We start from the raw sequence: 23,014 nt of genomic DNA, 5'->3' as shown, positions 1-23,014 counted from the left end.
TTGCCTTTTTTTCATATATGTAAAGTGTACGTACTGAATATTCCTTATAAGTGTATTTATTTGTCGATGGTCGCGTCCACCCTGTCCCACAATCCCCCCCATGCGCTCGGGCTGAGTTGGCACAGTCCAAGTTTGGCGGGAAACGCGCGCCTTGTCCAGTGGCTCTGCTCGTCGCGAGCGCATAAACTCTTTCTTTTTTAAACATTGGGGGAGGGGTTTAAAAATTAAAGTTAATGTTAAAGTTTTTAATACAAGTACATTTTAAAGTGAGCAATAATCGGCGGCCTTGGTAAGATTTGTAGCAAGTTGCATAAACATTGTAAGTCGCGGCGAAGTCCCTAGGCCCGGTTGCATATAACGCGTGGCGGGAATTTAAAAATTCGTTAAAATTAACGTCTAAAAGTCTATTTCTTCGCAAAACATCCCCGTTTTATACACGCTGCAATCTTCATCTACACGCGCTATGAACGGGTAAGATAACCGACTTTTTTTGGGTACCACTTTTAGTACTGTGTAATAAATACAAATTATTGTAATTTGTTTTGCCGGAACGTCGACAGGAACCTCCACCGTAGAGATGGATCCATGAAATGTGCTCGTAGCGTGTCCAGTTCCCGTGTGGATCGTTCAGCCACGGGGATCGTGAGAATTGCTGACTGCTTGGGGTGAGGGTGGGAGGTACATCCAGCAGTAGATTGACCATGACCAAATGTATGTTAACGATTGCATATTTCTATATTTTGTTACAATTTACCGTCATTGTTAATGACTAACGTAGTCTTGTCGGGACTATATCAGCAGCCACGATAAATCCACTGCTGGATGAAGGCCATCTCTCACGATCTCGCTACGTAATTAGTCCACCCCAGAGTGTTCGTCTCGCACGAGCTGATTCCATCGCTCCATCTCCCTTCGTTGGCGTCTTCGGACGGAATTCGCTCCTTTGTAAAGTGTGTAAGTCGTGTCTTTTGAAGATTTAATTAAGCATTAATCAGTGCGTCGTGTGCTTTAATTGTGCCTTTCTGCGCGTGTACAATACTTTAATGGCAGTTTTAATGTCATCCTGAATGTATTAAGTTGTCACCCTTTGTGTCAATCCACATCTGGATGGACACCCCACGATATTTTGGCAATGGGGGTTGATTAGCCATACTTCCCCATGCTGGTCAGTGCGATTTGGTGAAGAGAAGTCCCAGAACTGGTAAATTATGTTTCCTGGTTATTGCATTGTGCGAAACACTGCTCCACCGCTCTCCACCTTATATATGTATTAATGTCCAATATGATCTCAGATTGGAATGCTTCGTGGCACTCTGCGTTGTCATGTTAAGAACTTGTTACGACCCTTTCATAACGGAACGTCGATAGCCATGAATGCAGTATCGTGTGATCATTCCACAAGTATGTTTAGAGTAAATCCACGTGGTTTTGTCCAGTATTGCCAACTTAGCGGTGCTGTGTAGTGCCAGCACACGTTCTGTTTGGAACACAATATGACATTTCTGAAGAGTTTTCCAGCATATGTAGCGAAACATTGGACATCGTGGCGAACAACACGCGATTTTACCTGAAAACACATCAGAGAGCTACAATGTTGATACTGTCCGAATAAGTGTGTTGGAGTGCTAATCATCTTACCTTCTTGGCTTACAGTGAACTAAGCGTGATACAGAGAAGCACCTCTCCCAACAAACCCAAGCCCAACGAATCGGACCCACCAGAAGGCACGCACATCGTCACAATGGAAATGGAAGAAGGTACAGCCATTGTCTACAGAGGAATATTACAAGTTAATAAGTCCATCGATGCAACTGACCAGATCTTCTTGTGCAATGATTCTCCTGCAGATTCGATTAACTGTAATTCAATTAAATAGATTGTACTTTTAGCATTGTAGTTCATGTCGTGGTCTTTTTCGTTTACAGGGGTCATATGAACTTTACAAACAATATACTAACTCGAAAGAATGATTTTTACACATTTCGAAGAGTGAATAGTTTAAGTTAATGTTCATTTATGAGCATTAAAAATTCTAATCTGGCAATAAATGTGTTTTGTATTGGCTGATTATGAGATTGCTTCTTTCAGCATTCGCCGTACCAAGGTTTATAGAATACATAAATTAATGAAACGTAAAAGTTAAGTTGAACAATTACTCTATTTTTCGACAGGTTTAAGGGAGCGTGTGAAAGGGGAATGTTCCACTCATAGCTGCTCACTTGTGAACATGTGTGTGAGCAGGGAACTCAGCCAACATTGCTGTGGGTGACATCGTCATCTCACAGATCATGCTGGATGAGGAGAAGAAACTTGAGAAAGAGGGTGATGAGCAGGAGGAGAAGCTCATGAAGAAGGTAAGCCACGTGTCAGCAGCTGGAAATCTAAGCTCGGATGCCATTTAGCGGAGTTCTGTGGAAGTGCACCATAATAGCTTGGAACAAAATGACTGATACGAAATATCCTAAACTACATGAAACACGTGCACATAATGTGCTCAAGTGCTGCAGGATCAATGATAATGTACCTTTCATATAGATTTACTTGCATATTATGATGTTCGAAAAGTGCTTGCAAGCCAGTTTTTTGGCACAAATATAGTCAAGTGTATGCTTATACTGGTAGGAACGAAGTGGACCAGACCACCAATAGATTATATCGTCCGTCCGTCCGTGTATCAACATCGCCCCCTACTGCAAACACTTGGCATGACCCTGTCCGACAAGATGGCCACCCGCTCCCCCTGCGATCTGTGAATTAAACAAGATGGCCGTCGCTTCCGGCGCATCACGGCAAAACTTTAAACTTCGCTTCAAAATTACTTTACTGAAACGCAGCACGTTTTAAAAAAAAATTACTTTACTGAAACGCAGCACGTTTTTTTTAACACAGAGACAAGAAGGTGGTGGTGGGGGGTGGTGGGGTTGGGTGGTGGGGGGTGGTGAGGGCTGGTGGGAGGGGTGGTGTTGAGGGTGGTGTTGGGGGGTCTTTAAATCTCACAGCGTTTCTTGTCAAAACAAACACTTTTAATTAACGTTACACTAGAATACAGTAATTTTTTATTTAACTCCTCTATACCCGGTCGATATCCCTGTACCGGTACTAAGTATTATTCCTACCAGCCCACCCCGCAGGGTCCTGTTTGCTAGAAATATTTGAAAACTAACATTTACAACTTTGGGTCCCCAAAAGTACACTACAGAGTTTGATTGATTTCACCCACAGGTTAGGAGCAGCCTAGAGTTAGAAATTTCTTTAAATCGAATGTTAATCAGTAAAATATATCGTCCAGATAATACGTAAACCAATAAATTCACCTCAACAGAAATTGTGATGTTCGACCTGATGTGTACATGTGGTTATGAACACCAAATCCTGGACCATATAACTTTGCACTGCCCCAAACAAAAACTTGTAGGCGTATTATCTGCAATTCACCAACTCGGACAAAAAAAATGTAATTGCTAAATCACTTAGAGGTGAATCTCTAAAAGTTGCAAAATGAAATAGTTGTCGCTAGTAAAATAATAAAAACACGAACTTTCTCTTCATAATGTCTTCTTGTTTGACCACACGTAATTACAATTACCGGTATGTTTGGCCTATTGTCTTTGAGACCAATGTTATCAGTAGTATTTGTTCAAACATTTGCAATCTCATCTGCAGTCAGGCCTATTAAACAACCACTGCTGGGCTGCTAAAACATGAATAATACCCACCGATATCCGTACGAAATTGATATTAGCGTGGAAAAAGCAAACTTTTTAAAAATCATTTTACAGGGTACATATTTGCAAGTAATTGTATGTTGGCAAACACCCTTTCAATACTCTACATTCAATACTCTGCATTCAATATGGCTGTCGCAACAAGATCCAGTGTGTGAATGGTTCTGTTTTTTGTGTGTTTTGTAGCAACACGAGGAATGGAAGAAGCGCTCGCACGAGATGGGCTTCCGTCGGCTGCAGCATCTTCTTGAAAAGAGCAACATCTACTCCAACTTTCTCCTGACTCGCATGGAGGCCCAGCAAGCAGAGGTCAGGCTAGGGATCTGAGTCGTTTAAAACATTTACCCTTCACTTGCAAAAATTCTAATGTATTTGGGAAAAACATTGCCATGCGCCATTTTAAACAAAGTTCTCGTTGAATACGGTACATTGTTCTCACTAACATACACTGCTACTTCCACCCTCTTTTTTCTAAATCAACATATCTTTACTCTCTTGGTGTAAAAACAACGATTGATTTACTGGCACCCTTTGTATTTCTTCCACATGTTGACTTTCTGATGAAAGGAAGTGAAACAAACCCAGTTGTAAATAGTTAAACCTTATCGCTTTACCAGCACAGTTATAACACATGCTGTTTACTTATCCTTGCTTGAAAGTTTACACGCTTGTGGCTACTAAGAGTATTGAGGGCTATTAAAGCTGTGGCTGTTCGTGCCCCACACTCAACTGTCAGTAGAATAGAAACCATAGGTAAAGGAAATGTGTATGCAAATACATGCAACAAATAACGCATGCAATACTGGATACTTTTGTATGAAAAATATTGTATCTCATGTCACAAAATAATTATGACAAATACAATACAAACAAGAAGAGAAAATGAGGTGAAAAATAAACCATTTGGGATAGCTCGAATTATAATTCAATATATGCCAAGTGATTGGCCCTTGTATAATCAATGTCTAAGCTTTTGCAAAAAAATTGTTATATTTTTCAGGCCCAGAAGATGAAGGAAAAGTCGGAGCTCAAATTGGCAAAGAAAAGGAAATTGGAGGTAGGACATGCACAGTACAATACAGCAACATTATAATGCCACAACTGGCTTCATACACCTAATTAATATTACTTAGAAAATGATGGCAATTTGACTGACATGTGCTAACTTAATGTGCTAATTCATCAGCAGGCTCGAGGAAAGGAGAAACGTGAATCTGCCCCAACTGCATGTGAGTTGCCAAGAGTAATTTCTGTATGCATCATCACTCCACTCTTTTATCACATATCCACAGTAACTGATGGCTTATGTATGTGTAATGCAATAGTGTAGCACATACTAACTAGCAATAATGGTACTACTAGTACTTATTTTTAGAAGCCTGAAACAATAATGGCGTGAGTTATTTAAGAGATCAACTATACACTTTCTGGAGAATATAATATTGCGTTCCTTGTTTTATCGTTGCTTTAAACTTTCAGCTCCCCAAAAATCTAAGAAAAGGTTAAAGGACAAAGTTTGTGGAATATCTGACTTCATCAGCAAGGAGGTGAGGACTAGACCCTTCAGACCTTTACCTGAGCACAATTGCATCTTTGTAACCTTTTTATGCATGCGCACCCAGGAAACACTGCCTTTTAAAGTAAACGCTATTTTACGCTTCGTGGATTGCATCACATTTGCATTTATATTTGGTTCGTTTAATAGCTGTGTTGGTGGAATTTTAACATTCTGAATTGTTTTCATGATGCAGAACATTTCTTTGCTTGATCCTAATACGAGTGCTGTGTTAATTATGTCGGCAGGATATCGAGACGTTCAGCAAGAAGAGAAAAGTTGAGGTATTGATAAAGGTCTAAATTTGTTTGCATCAAGCCTCTAGATTAAGCATGGTGGGAACTATACTGCAAGATTAATGAAAAGTCACTTATTCGATACATAAGCACTTTCGTGTACAGGTGTTGAATTTCCCAATAACCATAATTTTTTAGGTCAATTGCCTCTTTCCTCATTCACTCATGCCGCTAATATTTACCGCATTCAATCATTTAACTAATTCACGCAATACTTTAATTCCTTCATTCTTATCCCTCATTTACACATTCCCATGTATTCATTCAATTTTCATTCTCTCATGCCTCTCACTTATTCCTCATTCTATTATTCAGTCCTCTCATTCTTCCGTCATTTACTCATTTGCACAGGCTTTAGTCTGGTGAACAGCAGTAAAATGTTTGATTTTCAATATACATAAGCACCCTAGCATATAATAATTGAATTCACAGTACATATAAGCAGAATTGTTAAATATATTGTATACCTTTTTTAGGTGACATTTCTCTCATCCATCCCTCAATCACTCATTCCTGCACTTCCCGATTAGCACGGTTGGCTACGTACGGTGCGAAAGAAGTTCAATATACATTCTTTCATTCAATCACCGGGCTCCCTGATGCTTTATTGTGACTTACTGGGCCAACAGTTGCACGCCTACCAAATTTGTGTATGTAACTTGAAAAATACGGTGCATATATAAAACAGAAGCCTATTATATATTTATATGCAATGTTACCAAATGGGGAATAGTGTAATGTGTATATTTTTTTATTTTACATTTTAGAAAACCAAAACTTAGAACAGGCATACCAGCAATTTAAAGTCTATATCCAAATTATCATCAACATTGGTGATTGCTCTTTTTAGCTATGCAAGTTGAAAGAATTAAGAAAATATGAGTATTTTCATTTTATACATATATGAACATTAAAACTATGAAAGGGCCAAATACCTCATTAAGATCTACATGACAGCCAATTTTCATCTTTGGTGCTTGCTTTTAAAAAATCTAGTTGTTAAAAAATTATAGCAAATCCAAGAACAATATTTCAGATATCTTCGTTATATATACTTGGTCCTTTGAGAGACATTGCCGATATGGCAGAGTTGCAAGTTTCATGTTTTTTTGTTACATCGTCACGGATAAATTTGTCCAATTTACATTGCAGTGCTCGCCCAACCTTACTATACAGAGATTACCGCCTCTAATGTTGTAGCAAATGCAGGGAATTGTATGTCTGGAAGGAACACCATTTTATGGATGAATATTTTGTAAAAATGTTACATTGTGAAACAAGACCATTATCCTTTTATGATTTTGTTACATTATTCCCCGTTTATTACATTTTGCTGTTAACCATTGTCATGTCCCCACAGAACGATGCGACCCTTGGTGAAGCTTCCTTGCCTAAGAGTGACGTGGAGTCCAACGGTGCGATTCGAGAGCGCCTTGGCCAGGTTGTGCGACAGAACGCTGCACAAATGTGGCACCCCAACCGCATGATCAATGGGCAGAAGGTGCCCTTCCACCAGCCACGCCTCTTCACTGGCGGCATCATGAGGAGCTACCAGGTGGAGGGCATGGAGTGGCTGAGGGTACGTGGAGAGGCGCAGTCCACACTGTTGCCGACATGAGCTGTGTGTGTCCACAACTAGGGAGAGAGTAATCTGAACAAATGCCAAGTTGGTCATAACACAAGTTATATGTAACTGATTTAAAATACGTGTTTTAATGCATGCTTGAACACTCAACTAACACACTGCTCAGAATGTATTCATAATAGGATCTATAGAACACAACTAAAAAAATGGGTGTCCTATGGCAGAAATAGTTTCCCTGTTTTCATCATAGGTCAGGCCCCCCAGACCTGAACATTTGGCTGAGAGAAGGTGGAGGGGTGGATGATAACTCCCACTATTCTACTGAACATTTTATTAAGAGAATTGGGCACAATTCTACGTAACTATTACATAAACAAAATAACATGAGCCAAAAACTATAACACTTTAAATTCCATGAGCTAATATCAATATTTTTTGGAATGACTTAAATAGATAAGAGTTTTGCTGCACATAATAAGTTCATTTGTATGTGAATGTGTATGTTTCAATGTGCAGATTTATTTTGTGACTCCAACCCAGACATTACATCATGGCTAATTTTTTAATTCATGCCTTTAGTATAGGAGTAAAATATCCATCTGATTAAAGTGTACTTGTTTTTGTATTTATGGTATTTAAACATAAACAATAGTAGCCGCTTCTTCGAAACACACTCCTCAACGTCAGCTGTTTTGCCTGTATATCTGTGCAGATTGAATTACATTGCATGACCACTCATTATTTCTACATGGCTCTATTACTATTTTACGATTGCACCTTGTCTCTCCTGGGCTGACATTAATTTCAACACTATTCAATTGGTTGAACAATCCATTCACTACATCCTGTTCTCCCACCCTCATCTTGTGGGCTTGTTCAGATCCTGTGGGAGAACGGCATCAATGGGATTTTGGCGGACGAGATGGGGCTTGGCAAAACAGTGCAGTGCATTGCCACGGTGGCTCTGATGGTGGAGAGCAGTGTGATGGGCCCCTTCTTGGTGGTGGCACCACTCTCCACGCTGCCAAACTGGATTTCGGAGTTCAAGCGTTTCACCCCCAAGGTGAGAGTATGCAGCTGTGCATTGTCACGCTGCTGTGAAATGTATTTATTGTATTTCCCAGCGTGTTTGCATTTATTGACTCATAAATGACTGCATCCCTTGTGTTTGCCTACTAAGTGATATGATCTATCAGCAACGCGCTGACTGACATCGCCCTGGTTTCCAGATCCCGGTGATGCTATACCATGGCTCTGCTGACGAACGGCGCTTGCTGCGTCCCAAGATCGCCAAGAAGCAGGGAGAACTGGATATCTGCCCTGTCATTGTCACCTCGTACGAAATCGCCATGATTGACGCCAAGTATCTGCAGGTACCCATCTTTGCCCCCCCCCCCCTCCTGGTGATGTAGCACATCATTCAATGTGTACTTTTAATTGGGCTGTTATGTCAGCAGGCCATTATGTGGTTGTGACCACATTCTGAATAGTTGCAGAGTTGTCCATTGTTGGATGACTTGAGAAAGTAGATCAAATCTTTAGTTTTTTAGTCTGTAGTTGCCATTTTAATGGAAAAAAGTGAGGAAGGGTCGCTGTCTTAGGGGTTGGAGTGCTTATCTTGTACTTAGATTCTGGGTTAAAATTCAGGCAGCAACTCATGATTATCCATGTTCTCAATTCTTGCGACATCATGGTTTCAAACCAAACACACAACTGCCCAAAAAAAACACCATATCGTTTTATTTTCACTCAATTTGGTAAGTTTTAGCTCATTGTAATGATTAGTGCCGGAAACTCGGAACCGCTCTCCCAGTATTCACCAGTGCCATGTTCCCACAGACATTTTACTGGAAATATCTCATGCTCGATGAAGGCCACCGGATCAAGAACCTAAACTGCCGGCTGATCCGAGAACTCAAGCGCTACCGTAGCGAAAACAAGCTTCTTCTCACAGGCACGCCGCTACAGAACAACCTGGCGGAGCTTTGGTCCTTGCTGAACTTTTTGCTGCCCGAAGTCTTCGATGACCTTAAAAGGTGGGAAAATACGGGCACTTTGGTGAAGCGATAGGGTCGCCTTGACCAAACATCGCAGGCACTGGAGTGTAAATACTGATGCAGTTAAACACTGCTATAGTCAATCGTTATCCTTACCTTTATTTTATTTACAGTCCCTCTTTCATTCACCCGCCCTGCAATCCCCCCAAACTATATGCACTAAGTAAATGAATGACATTCAGTTTTAGATTGTATTCCATTGTTTCAGGGCAATTACTGAATGGTGCAATACAAAATTAAATCAACGTTGCTTTGGACTGTATAGTGGTCAAGTGGATTGTGCACCTTTTGTGGTTTTAATAAATGTACAGTGTTTGCAGGTATAGCCTGCTTGCTCCAGTGTGTGTGTGTGTAGGGAAGAAAACCATATTTGTGAGTTAACCCGAGGCATTTTGTGTCCGCCCACATCTTGTTTGTTTGTCCAGCTTCGAGACATGGTTCGATGTATCAAACCTCTGTGGTAGCGTGGAGGAGATTGTGGCAAAGGAACAACAGGAGCACGTTCTTCACATGCTGCACCAGGTGCACACCATGGGGCAGTTGTTTTTGCTGTCATTTCTATTGGCTTCATTGCTGTACTTGTATTTGTTTTGGCAATTTGGTGACCCCAAGTAACTCTTGCAAATGAGGCTATCGACATCTTTTGAGTTCTAACATGGTTAAACAAACTTTAAAAAAACCTACCCTGCTCACGAACAAACATACACATGATACCCATTCAGCCCCTTACAAAACTCTGTATTAGCACATGCATAAACACCATGGTCAAATGGTCATTTTCACAAGCAATTGAAAAATGCCATCTCTCTTGTGAAATTAATGTTCAGTAAATCGTGAAAATACATTCCCTGTAATTGTAATATCTTTGAACAAGACAAACGTATATTTTGATGCATTTTTGATAAGTGGGAGCAAAATAATTGGGCTTAAAATGATTTTGGAGTCTGGTGGTGGGCGCGCTGCAACCTGCCATGTGTTGACCATTCCTGCCACCCACCTATCATGCAGATCCTGACGCCGTTCCTGCTGCGACGCCTCAAAGCAGATGTCACCATTGAGGTGCCACCCAAGCGAGAGGTCCTTGTGTATGCACCACTCACCGCAGTACAGGATCGCCTCTACAAGGCCACAGTGAACAAAACCATCAGGAGCGTTCTCAACCCCAAGGTGAGACACCTTCATGAATTACTTTGGAAGACTAATGGACTGCAGTGATGCCTGTGTTACAGGAAAGGACTTAACCAAATACCCCGAACAAAGATATTCGTTGTAATCCTAGTCTGAATGACAGCTATGAAAGATTTCCGTAACACTAACTCCCAATCCTGGCCGTAGCTCCAACTCTCAAGCACAAAAGAATATTAACAGTTATGAATATCTGCCCATATTTGGCATGTAACAGATCATTGGTGTATTCAAGTCCATTTTTAAGCTTATAGTAACATAATTTAATTGGGTGTGTGGAGAATACATGTAATGTATGCAAATTATACAAAAGTATTACTTTTCAGCTAGATGAAATAATAAGGCTCAATCTGAGATAACAGAACAACGGTACAAAAAAATGGTTGTTGAATTTTGATTATGGCTTCGAATCATGGCAAATCGTTGAGCATTGGGTGTGTGGGTGGTTCATAAAATGCCTAATTTAATCGTGGCACTCTTACCTATGTTAGGCCATAAAAGGAGGTAGCTCTAAATGTGTTTGTCTTTTTATTACAGCACCGTCCTCACTTAAGTTGACTCAAAGTTTTAAACCAAACATCTCCCGTTGACGGATTAGCGATGCCTGAATGATCATAATGTGTTGAGGCTTTTCAGCGTTCGGCATACACCCTTGAGTTTTAGGTTTTTTGCCCGCTAAGAGGGAGAAAATCTCATTCGGCATAAAAACATTGTTGACGTGGCAAATAACATATTTTTTTTAAATATTAGAATTGTAAGGTATTTTATTCATGTGTGTCGGTGCATGTACACTGGTTCCTAGAAATAGCTTTTAAATCAGGTAACAATCTGTTAAGATAAACGAACATTGAAAGCAACATTGTATTGTGCATTCATATTAAGTTTCTTATTATCGTTTATCATACATTGCTCTCTACTGTAAACATTTGAGTCTGCACAAATATAATTAACATTACTCTAAGAGAACCACAACTAGTGAGTTCAAAAAAGCTTATTGGAACCAGTTCCGTAAACTGGAAATAAAAGGTTAAATAGAAATTCAGATTGGATCATTATACACTGCACATGCCTGTTCATATTGCTAAACACATTCCCTGTGATATAGAAAACAATTATTCATATTAAGATGGGGATCTTGTGTTCGTTTAATTCTGTATCTCAGGAAGGAAAGAGCACTGATTAAAATGTAGGAGCATTCCCTGCACTGCATTGGACATCTGTGAAAAAAAGCTCTAGCTCATTGGACTCCTCCAGTATAAATAAATATTGTGATATATTGCAATCATCAGGCATGTGTCGTGTGTAAACGCAACATTGTAATTTCCCGAAAATATTGGTTATGGTGGATCGTGGTCAGTTGCGAAGACTGGAGTTTGAAAAATCCTGGGTTGAGTATTGCGCTGGTTATGATGCTCACAACTTGCTTTGTTTCAATACACGTTTGCCTCGCTTCATGCGGGTTTTAGTCCATGCGGTAAAACGTGTTTCCACCAAACATTCACTATACAGTGAAACCTTGGATTGCGAGTAACTTGGTCTTCGAGTGTATCGCAAGACGAGCAAATTTTTTAAATAAATAATAATTTTATAAACGAGCGATGTCTTGCAATACGAGCAGTACGTACAGTATACGCTTTGTCTGCCGAGCGTCACGTGATTACAACTGAGCCAATGGTTCTTCTCTCTCTCTCGCTGCGGGATTGTGGGTAATCATCTCCCATGCTCGGTCTCAGTCAGCGTGACTCGCACGTATTGTCAACATCCTGCGAGCGTATACTGTTTACTATAGTGTTGTGACCACGAGTGTTCGTGAAGCATTTTTTTTATTTTGTGTCCGTGTGTAGTGACTGTTCTTTAGTAACTGTACTGCAAGTGAAAGTAGTCCTACACAATAACCCTCTCCTTTCGTCTCCCTCACGCCAGCCACGATTAAATTTAATTAATACATTTGATTACTTTATATTAAATTTAAATAAAAATATAAAAAGGTACAGTATTTTGTATTAATAATTTTTTATGAATATTTTTTGGGTTTTGGAACGAATCATCTGAGTTTCCATTATTTCTTATGGGGAAATTCGCTTTGATATACGAGTGCTTTGGATTAGGAGCACGTTTCCGGAACGAATTATGCTCGCAATCCAAGGTTTCACTATGCGGTTTGAATTCACTCGTGCAGCTTTGCGGTTGGATGTGGAATATTGTGTGTACTGTCCGTTCAGTGCATTGTGGGTTGAGTGACAGTGGTCGATGCTCCGCGTTTTTTCTTTGTGCGCCCCTTTTTTTGGAACGCATCTACCGCATACAGCAAGAGACGCCTGAAAGTGTGGAGATGTCATTTTTATTGTAAGCTCAATGCTGATCTTACTGGACTGACAATGTTCTCTTGATCTTGTGCTGGTCTTGCTGTTTCAGTCCGAAGTATTTCCTATCAATTTCCTGATATTTTCAGCAATTCTCAAATTAGTTTTTCTCTTTGTTAAACTGGTTAAACCCATCCATCCTTGCACCCTCTGCCCCCCCCCCTCCACCTGGCAATCACACCCGTTTTTGCAGGAAGTCCTGCCTGAGCAGAAGACCCCAAGTGGACGGCCCAAGCGGCGCATACGCAAAGAGATCAACTACGCCGAGTTGAATGACAGTGTCAACAGCATCGATAATTTGGAGGAGCTGATCGCGAGGCAGGCACAGGAGGAAGAACAATACAAGTGAGCGTAAAAAAATGCCTTTGTGGCGGCCAAATAACATGTTACACGTTAATAATAAGGTGGTGCATCCGTTTGAGGCTTGTGAACATTGGGGCAATCATGTGTTCTCCTCTTAAACACGTCACGGTGAGATACATAATGTATGCTTAGCCATGCGACAGTGTATTATACACTCATTAAACCAGATAAGTGGCCTATTTATTGTTAAGCAGTCTATAACCCACTTCCGAAGTGAAAATCATAGCAGATCCCAATATTTTTTATGCAAATGCAGCGACCGTGTGTCCTGTTGTACAGATGTCTTGACTCATAGGAATTTGAAATAATATCTTGGTAATAGGCATGGAACCAGCAAATTGAGACTTGCTACCAGTAACCATTGTACCAGGCATGTAACACGCATGTTACGCATGATATTCATCTACTGATTTGGAAGCAAGGGTTATTGGATCGCACAGGTCTGACTCAATCCCGTTTAGGTGAGATCACCAGGAAATGGTGATAGACAAATATTCTAGACTTTAGAGTGTAACTTTTTTGTTATGCATTGGATTTGTCCTACAGTAAAGCACTCCTATAATGGAATTGGCCAAACCTCCCATTGAAGGATTGTCCTTATAAATTCTCGACCCATTGAAGGTTTCCTTGGGATTTTTTTTTATTACAATTTTAGTCTAATTTCTCGGGTCACCCTGAGTGAGATGTCGAATGTGCACTTGTATGTCACTACAAATCGGTATTGCTTCTTGCAGGATCAAAGTCGACTGGGCACCACAGAAGTCAGAGTTGAACATGCAGCTTTCTAACATTTTGATGATGCTGCGGAAATGCTGCAACCACCCGTATCTCATCGAGTATCCCCTCACCGCAGATCAAGAGTTCAAGGTAAGGCCGTGGTCAATGTTCCCGATTTAGCTGCTCAACAGGTCAGATTTGACTTGTTACTGCATTAAAGACCACATATGTAGCCTCTTTGCTAAAGAGCCTAGTGTTTGAGCCCCTTTGTATTTTATTACGCAACTGCTGCTTTGACCAGTTATAATTAGATTGTCATAGGTAAAATTGGAAAAATTACTCAGGAAAGTGGCAACACTGAGTAGAGACCATGCTGTAAAATCAGAGATCAAGGTTTTTTTGGGTAAGAACAAGATTCTTATCATTATTTTGACAAATGGCACTCATTGAATGACCATAGTTTCTATGCTGATTGCATATAATTTTCTCGTGACAGCAAGATTACAGGATAAAAAAAATAGTCCAAAAAACAACCAAAACTCCTGCATTTTGACTGTAAGAAACCACAATTCTACGCATTACCGTGCTTTCATTGATTCTGTCTGCACTTGACTTATTATACGGGGTTCCTACTGTTTGTTAAAACGGCAGCAGAGTGCCCATGTGTGTGTCACTGGCTTTACTGTGTGTCTAGTGAGCGATGTTGAACTCTTGCTGCCGTGTTTCCGGTTACCACAGGTGGATGAGAATCTCGTGAAAAGCTCAGGAAAGTTGCTGCTGCTCGACCGGATTTTGCCAGCGCTCAGGCAACGCGGGCACAAGGTGCTTGTCCATTGGCCAAATATTTAGGCTGCTCAGCCTCCCATTCTGCAGACATGGCACACGTTTAGCCAAGCCCTGGTGGTGCACCTCATGGTCACCCTACACCGACAGTATCTGTACATGGACTTCAAGTCACTGCTTTGATTCTCACTCCACTGTGAAAAATATGCAGATTTCTTGGAGTAACCCAGACTTACTAAAAGATAATTTACATGTTTGTGTAGCTATATAATGTTAAGGTACATTGGTATAGTTTTCCAGCCACCAATTCACCTCTTACACGAGAGTTGGTTATTTTTGTCGTTCCAATGCACAAATAGTGAAGTTTTACTCGATTCATTTACCATTATGACAAACATTGCCAGCTTACCAACGAAAGTTGAATTTACTCACAGGATTTACTTAGTCCTTGACCACTTTGTATCCGAGGGTGTCCACCTAGACCAAAACTTTTGCGTTTCCCAGCACAAAATCCTGTTGATCAGCTGGGTCCTTTCATCGTGGCATGCTTTACCCTTGTGTTTTGCAGGTGCTCATCTTCTCCCAGATGGTCCTCATGCTGGACATCCTCATGGATTACTGCTACCTTCGCAAATTCCAATTCAGCCGGCTTGATGGGAGCATGAAATACTCTGAGCGCGAGGAAAATGTAAGCATTTGTTGTATGGTCCATTGTGCTGAACATGTTTCCAGAAAAAAACATAAATCATTGCTCTTTTTGCAGGCTCTTAAGAATATAAGATGCTGAGCATTTTTCGATTTAAAGCTTTCGTGACTGCAGGGATTCATATTCTTGGTTCTTTCGGTAAAGTCACGTAGAAGGGAAATAATAAAATAATACAAAGCAACCATCATCACACCTGATGATGAGTGCTTGTGTTGCAATTGAAACGTCGTGAGAATTTTATTGTTTTATTTTTAACACGTTCCTTCGGAGTGGGCAGGTAGGAACTTGTTTGGACAGCGCATTCGTGCACGGCAGACAAATATGCACGACAGACAGACAAATAATCCCTGGTGGACAGTGTGGAACCTGTTGTTCCTACCTGTATTATTTTATTATTTTCCTTCTACGTGACTTTACCGAAAGAACCAAGAATATGCTGAGCATTGTTCAGAACTCGGGAATAATATTCATATCGGGAATAGTCTGAAAAATTGTCACTGTTTTTTCAAATTTATTTCAATCGGTACTTTCCTTATTTAGCACAGCTGAATTCATGATGTAATTGGATGTTGTATATGTCTTAATGGGTCATGGTTACTAACCTGTGGGGATTTTGTGCATGCGAACAGATGCACAAGTTCAACACAGACCCAGATGTTTTTATCTTCCTGCTGAGCACGAGGGCTGGTGGCCTGGGTATCAACCTGACAGCAGCCGACACGGTCATCATTTACGACAGCGACTGGGTAAGTGGCACAGATCAGCCCAGGCTTGCCTGCCGCTACCTTGCACTAAATTTAAAACAGTGCAACTTTCCCGCAATAACGTTGCCTACATTGTCCATGTTACTCAATTTATACATTTATCAAGGGTCACAATATTGCCACTAGGATCGTAAGTCCAATGTGCTAACCATTACACCACAGCAGTTCCCAATATTGCTAAATTGATTTTCCCATAGGTCTGCAGCATGCAAAATTGTTTGAAATTATTTTGAAAGTTTTGTTGTTGTACTCAGCAGCACGGTGGATGGCTAATTTGCATAACGTGGGTAGTCAAGCCAATCAGAAATACTGTTAAAGGTATTTTTAATGCACAATCACATGTTTGATTAGAAAAGTGAAAAAAGCAGTGTTTAAGAATTTCAACATTGTTTTAAACGTATATTTCATTTTACAAGCCATCCAAACTAAATTTAGCTGCTCAAATCTCTGCAGGGTTTGCGGTAAGCCTAGTGTGCCCAGGCCTTTCAATCAAATTGGTCTTCCTCGACTCTCATTTACATCATTAATGCCACGAGATGCGGTTGACTTGTGACTCAGTAATGCACAACTGTGTTGGGAAAAATCAATGCTTTGCTACGTAGGTTTTCGCAGTTATACTGTATAAGAAGATGCTTCTTAGCGAAGCTTCCAGCACATAGGGTGAAACGTCAGACATCGCACCGAAGAGCGTGTGGCACAACGTGAAAGCACGTCGGAGAGCTGTGTGCGCGTCTGTGGTCTTTGCAAAGAGTATGTGGTCTATGCTTGCAGAACCCACAGGTGGACTTGCAAGCACAAGATCGCTGCCACCGCATCGGACAGACGCGACCTGTGGTCGTGTACCGCATGGTGACAGCCAACACGGTGGACCAGCGCATCGTGGAGCGTGCCGGCGAGAAGCGGCGGCTCGAGAAGCTAGTCATCCACAACAGTATGCACACACACTAAACTGCCACCCATCGCACTCCCGCACACGCAAAGAGGAAAATTCCTTCAATAACCTACATAGGCTGTTAGGGCAAGTGCTGTTAACCAGCCACCTATTAAGGCCTGCACAATGCATGCATGGGTGGTGGAGCTAGTGCTATACCCAACTGTGTTTGTTTGTCTCCCCAGTACTGAAGTTTATACACTGTATCAGGTATGCATTAAGGCTGAGTCAACCTCTGAAGCCCCAGGATCGGATCAAAAATCACTCGTGCCTGTTATTAGCCATGGACATAAATTGAACCCGGGTCACTATGCCAGTCCTCCACACAACGCACACACATACACACTTACACATACTCTTAGGTTTTTTCGGTAAAGTCACGTAGGTAAAAAATAAAATTAATAAAAGTAATAATAGAAATAAAATAATAAATCACGACGTTTCAGAGGCAACACAAGTCTCCGTCATCAGGTGGGACCGTCACACTTGATACAGAAAATCTAGCTGTGACGGTCCCACCTGATGACGGAGACTTGTGTTGCCTCCGAAACGTCGTGATTTATTATTTGCTTTTATTTCTATTATTACTTTTATTCATTTTATTTTTTACCTACGTGACTACCGAAAAAACCTACGAGTGATTCCTTGCAGTCATGAAAGCTTCAAATCTACACTTACACATGCTCGCTGGATGCACCCACCCATCGCATGCACACGCATATACGAACAATAGCCACCATTTGCAGCCAAGTGGCGGTGATGTAACCACAGCACATGTTCCAGGCTAGGTGCACTTTGAGGCCATGTGAAGTGGCAACGGCTCGCTGACAGGATTTTACAGGACAGCTTCAGGTGTTTGGTTTTTCAACAAGGGTGGCTGACAGATGCACCACCCACATTATTCACTTTGTCAACACTCAACGACTCGCACCGCATATGCATACCCACATGTTCACAAGACATCCATCACACTGATACCCACACACACTTCAACGTATGGGTCACTGTTGCATTCACTTGGAAGTAGAAACCTAACCTTGGAATAAATAACCAAACTTGTAAGGATATTTATTTAATCCCTAAAGTTAAATCATATTTAGTTTATCAACTTGAGCCATCTGGACTTTTGAGATTTACTTGCCATCACCATTCTGATGTTGAAGATGAGTCTTTGACTCTAAATGTTTGCCAGGGGTATTCGACCTCATTGCAGGGCCCTTAATGTAATAGGGTCATATTTCGATGATGATTGTTTGTTAATTTGCTGCCTTGCAATGCTGTGTTTGGTTTACGTGTTGCAGAACAATTCAAAGGTGGCCAGAAGGGCATGACGCAGGTGAAAAACAGCCTTGACCCACAGGAGCTCATCGAGCTGCTCAAGTGCCCAGATCACCAACGGTGAGAGGTGCAATGCATGCCCACAGCATATCACTGCTCACACACACACCATTGAGTATTTCCCTGCATAGGTGTTAAAACCATAGGCATGGTGTTGGGTATTGTTAGGTGGCTGGCCGTAGTATAAGGTTTGCAACTCAACAATAGAGAATGAGGTTCTTCTCATTTACAGAAACTGCCAGAATATCTTTACAATTATCGGAGATGTTAAAGGCAGATTGAGATGAAAGTGATGGGCTATAAAGGCAAACTAAATTAAGAGAATGTATAAAGCCGAACTCAGAGGCCAAAAGAAGATGGATTAGAGGTAACAGACATAAATTGGACCCATTGACTGTTTCAAAAGTTGTTTTGGGTAGGACACCGCTTGATTGGGATGATAGCCGATGGACAAGACTGGTGGGACCATGAGGGATACCAGTGGTTTGGAGAGGCCTTCATCCAGCAGTGTATAGACATTGGCTGATGACGATCATGGTGCTTGATGCTTGACGCACTTGTCACATTACACAGGAGAGCTGCCTGATTAAGAATGCATCTGTGTTTCCCCTGCAGAGTGGTGGAGGGGTCTGTGATTAGTGACAAGAATCTGGATCTTCTATTGGACCGCAGCGACCTTGGTAAGAGAGTTCTCACATCACGCATGCACTCATATATGGAGACACTCCCATGGTGTTGAGTTACTAAAGAGTCCAGGTCATTGGTTGCAGTACACTCTTAACCATGTAAATTGGGTGGGGATGCTTGTGGGGGTAACCAGTTCTTTGTTGACCATCACACAGGAGAGGAGAGTAGCACAGATGGATCTGGGAAGCAGAGGCTGGGGGAACAAAAGTTGGCCTGGGGTGCAGTCAGCTCTTCTCTCTGTGTTGTCATCGTGATTACTAAAACCCAAGTAGTATATCTGACACCCAGTGATAATAAACGAATAAATGCATGTGTTATTAAAGAAACCATGGTTGTATGTTATTTAGCAAAATGTAATTTTTCATCTCTTACATGAGAGCTGTCTGATATGCATTAGCTCTCTAACCTGACATTAAGATTTCATCCCTGTCAACGTTTACACCAGACTTTAGTGTTTCTGAGTAATACAGTGTTTCCTCGTGATTTCAAACCATGCTTATAACAGTACCCCGTTCATAACGAGGAACGTATTTACTTGTAGTGATTTGTACCTACAACTCTCCGATTGCGCTGCGTTAGCAAACACACATATGGCGATCATACATACTACCAAATATCCAATACTCATTTGTTTTATTCACGGGAAAGTGAATACTATGCACGTGTATGTAATGTTTTCATTTCGCCTTTGACTAGGAGACCTGAAAAAAATTTAATTTAGACATACGAGGCTACACAATGATGTCTCATTTTTTCAAAGTGCCAGTTCAAGTTGTCATCAAACCTGTTCAAGTGAACTTTCTTCCAGGTGCGCAAGTGGTTTGTTTTAGCGAAGTAATACTGTGCTTAGTATGATCATGATTTTTGTTCTTGTTTCTGTCCGCTATCCATCCAACCACCCACCCAAACAAGTTGCAGGCAAAAGTGAAGAGGAGGACACGAGCAAGCAGGCGATGGGTGTGTTCAAAGTTGTAAATACAAGAAACAGATGTGACATGGAACTCAGGATATCGGGTCTTTGAAGTTTTGTGAATGTACTATATGCGAAAACTGGAAACATTTGGTTTTTGAGGTGTGGTGCACTATTCAACTCTTGATTTTATATTTGCTATGTGAAAATGCATTTGCATATGACTGAAGTTAAAAAAGGCTACTAACTTTATTGCCTCTGATTTACCAAAGTCAGGTGACACGTCCAGATGGAGTAACTGAATTGTAATGGCAGTGACTTCATCGGACAGGTGGCATATCAAGTAGATGCGGCTTATCAGAAGACTGTTCTGGTGGAATCCCAGTACTGCTGTTGCATATTTCAATTATCAATCCACCTGCACGTGTTACCTGAGACTGAAACGCCAGAGGCAGACCTTGTAAGCTCCCATAACAGGGTGCGCCTGACATTGCAAGCTCCTTGGCGCCATGACATTTACATATTGATTGTTACCATATGCATGCATGTGCACGTTATAGGTTGTGTAGGGTGGTGGGCATTTTTGGCTGAAACAGTATTGTGCAGGTGTTCTCAAGTTTTGTATTCGAAATGTGATTTACAGTCCTATTTGCACACTTCTCAAAACTTGAAAATATTAAAGGGTTCTCTATCAAGTCCGAGTCCTGACAATAGTGTTATCAAACATGATTACCGTTGAGCTAATATGCATACAACTATCAATAGCACACCTGGGATCAGGCCTGTTGCTGCAAGTGAAACAGTTTTCTTGATAACTTTATTACTGTTGCCACATGTTTTGTCCATGATGCACCACCATTTACCCTGATGGTAAACGCATTGATCATTTACATTTGTTGTGTTAAACGAAATGGCAGGGATTTAGGATCTGATAAACACCCTCCGAATACATAGGTTGCATACGTACTGTTTTTTTTTCATGTGACTTTCTTGGCAGTATATTTTCTTTCAAGTGGCTTGAAAACATGTCCACTTGGCTTGTGCTTGCAGAGTGATAAATTGTGACTCCGCATCTCTTAGAGCTATATGTTGTCCATGTTTAAAGAGCTTTTTGAATTGAGGCTTCATAATTCTGTAGATATGCTTATCTGTGGTTGCGGGCAGCATTTTGCTGAATGCATGAAAAAGAGATTATAGTTTACCAAATTTCTTCCAAATGTGCTTTGAGGCACAATGCTATGAGAAGAATTAACACTTGTATACCCTAGCAGAGCAATAGGAGTACGGCCTGCAGAAAGATAATTCCTAGATATGCTTGAACACCCTGAAAGCAATCCTTACACACTAGAGGGCACACTTATCACACCTTGCTACAAAAAATGTTATGGTCGACAAACATACATTTCTTTAGTTCTCAGGGCTGGTCTTCAGCCAAATTCATTAAAGAAGTAATGGATGCATATTTCTTGGGTTGTGACCAGCCTGGTGGGTCAACCGTGCATTTGAACCCAGGACATTGGTGATGCCAGCTTAGTTCTCTGACCTCTGGGCCACCCGGCCACCTTGGAAAAAGGTCTCATCTCTGGGAAATAATTCTTTTTGCTTCCAGAGTAGACGCGCACTAAAACTAGTTGGTAACAGGCATGGATGGTGTGGCTTGGTAGGGGGGGGGGGGTTCTTAATGCATATGGAGTGTTTTTAACAACCCATCGGCTTAGGTGAAATGCATTGGCTTATTTTTCTTAGTAATCCAAATATTGTTATTTGCAAGAGCAACTTTTTTAAACACGCACTCTGGCATAACTAGAAAAGTATGCAGTATTGTTTTTTGTGGTCCTTGCTCACGCAGTCCCTTGCAATTGCATGCGCTCTCTTTGCGATGTATTCTACCGTGTGTGTGAAATGACTGCATCATACGCAAAATATGGGGTTACTTATTGGAGGTAAATGTAATGCATGGATTGCTAGGCTCACTACATAGGGAACTGTTTACCTTTGATGGAAGCAGCCTACATTTAGTCAGGTGTACTCTACTGGTCAAAATAGAACGAAGAAAGCTCCTTCATTTCCTTATTATATGGACCAGTTGCATGGCTTTTAGCATTCTAAATGACATGAAATACAGAGGCTAATAATTTAATGCCTCATAAGATGGAAACCAGGTTTGTTTAGCTCGGCAAAATGCTGTAAAAAATTTATCAATAGAATTCTATATAAAGTGTTGCTCATTCATTTTCTTCAGGAAAGTATAAATTCATTTTTTTTGCAATAAAAATGTAAGTATATATTGTAGTAGTGTATAGTGTTAAAACTACATTTGTCCAAGAATGCTTTGTCTCGATATGTTTGTGATACTTTGTCATACCTAACTTGAACTTGATGGCCCTACCACGAGCATACATTTTCTTGGCAAAGTGTAAATGTGTTGCTCGTAGCTGTTCTGTCAGGACATTGTGCGCACTAAACTTTTGCATGACCATGACGTGAACTATATATTTGTAAACGTTCACAACTATGTTAGGCTTGAAGACTACGTATGTTAATGGCGGAGTGTCATTTGGAAACTGCTAAAATGCTGTGCTTGGCATTCAGGAGTGATTAGCACCTTGAAGCAAACCGTGTACCGTAAAAAAATGTGTTGCTTCATTTTCTTTTATTATTGCTTATGGTGTTCTGTTGTCTTACTTGTGGAAGATAGTTTTGGAAAATAAAGCTTTGTTCGAACAGATCATCTTTGTTTTTATGTCCGTGTGTATTGTGTTTAGGTAATGAGATGCATTATCCACATATTCGTCCTAGTTCTCTACATGCAGTGATGCAAGCTGTGCATTATACAAATTAATTTCACGTGAATTCTGTTCCATAGTTAAAATAGCATAAACTTCAACACGTTTGTTAACACTGTCTTGAAAGGAAAAACAAGTGACGTGTTGGTCAATTTGTCTGTAGAGCACATCGGCCAGTGTGATGGAGTGGAGAGTAATATCACAGCCATTCCAACTAATAACGTCTCTTTCCCCCCCCCACCACCAATGCCTAGGCAATATAG

At 40.9% G+C, this 23,014-nt stretch overlaps 1 protein-coding gene across 1 annotated transcript; it reads left to right on the top strand.

The window, feature by feature from the left end:
• The first annotated feature begins 141 nt into the window (after window positions 1–141).
• Window positions 142–22,623, top strand: HELLS (helicase, lymphoid specific). Its single transcript, XM_078875461.1, has 23 exons — window positions 142–471; window positions 1,654–1,757; window positions 2,242–2,354; window positions 3,912–4,034; window positions 4,726–4,782; window positions 4,912–4,954; window positions 5,205–5,272; window positions 5,529–5,564; window positions 6,937–7,155; window positions 8,042–8,224; window positions 8,391–8,534; window positions 9,001–9,197; window positions 9,644–9,740; window positions 10,227–10,385; window positions 12,960–13,111; window positions 13,864–13,996; window positions 14,585–14,668; window positions 15,198–15,317; window positions 15,965–16,081; window positions 16,871–17,030; window positions 18,332–18,428; window positions 18,984–19,048; window positions 19,968–22,623. Exons 1-23 carry the CDS (start codon window positions 464–466, stop codon window positions 20,075–20,077), a joined length of 2,589 nt encoding a protein of 862 aa, XP_078731587.1. The 5' UTR covers window positions 142–463; the 3' UTR covers window positions 20,078–22,623.
• The last annotated feature ends 391 nt before the right edge of the window (window positions 22,624–23,014 follow it).

This window comes from Lampetra fluviatilis, chromosome 41 (assembly GCF_964198595.1).
Source record: "Lampetra fluviatilis chromosome 41, kcLamFluv1.1, whole genome shotgun sequence".
Classification (NCBI taxonomy): domain Eukaryota; kingdom Metazoa; phylum Chordata; class Hyperoartia; order Petromyzontiformes; family Petromyzontidae; genus Lampetra; species Lampetra fluviatilis.
This window is presented reverse-complemented; position numbering and strand designations above follow the sequence as displayed.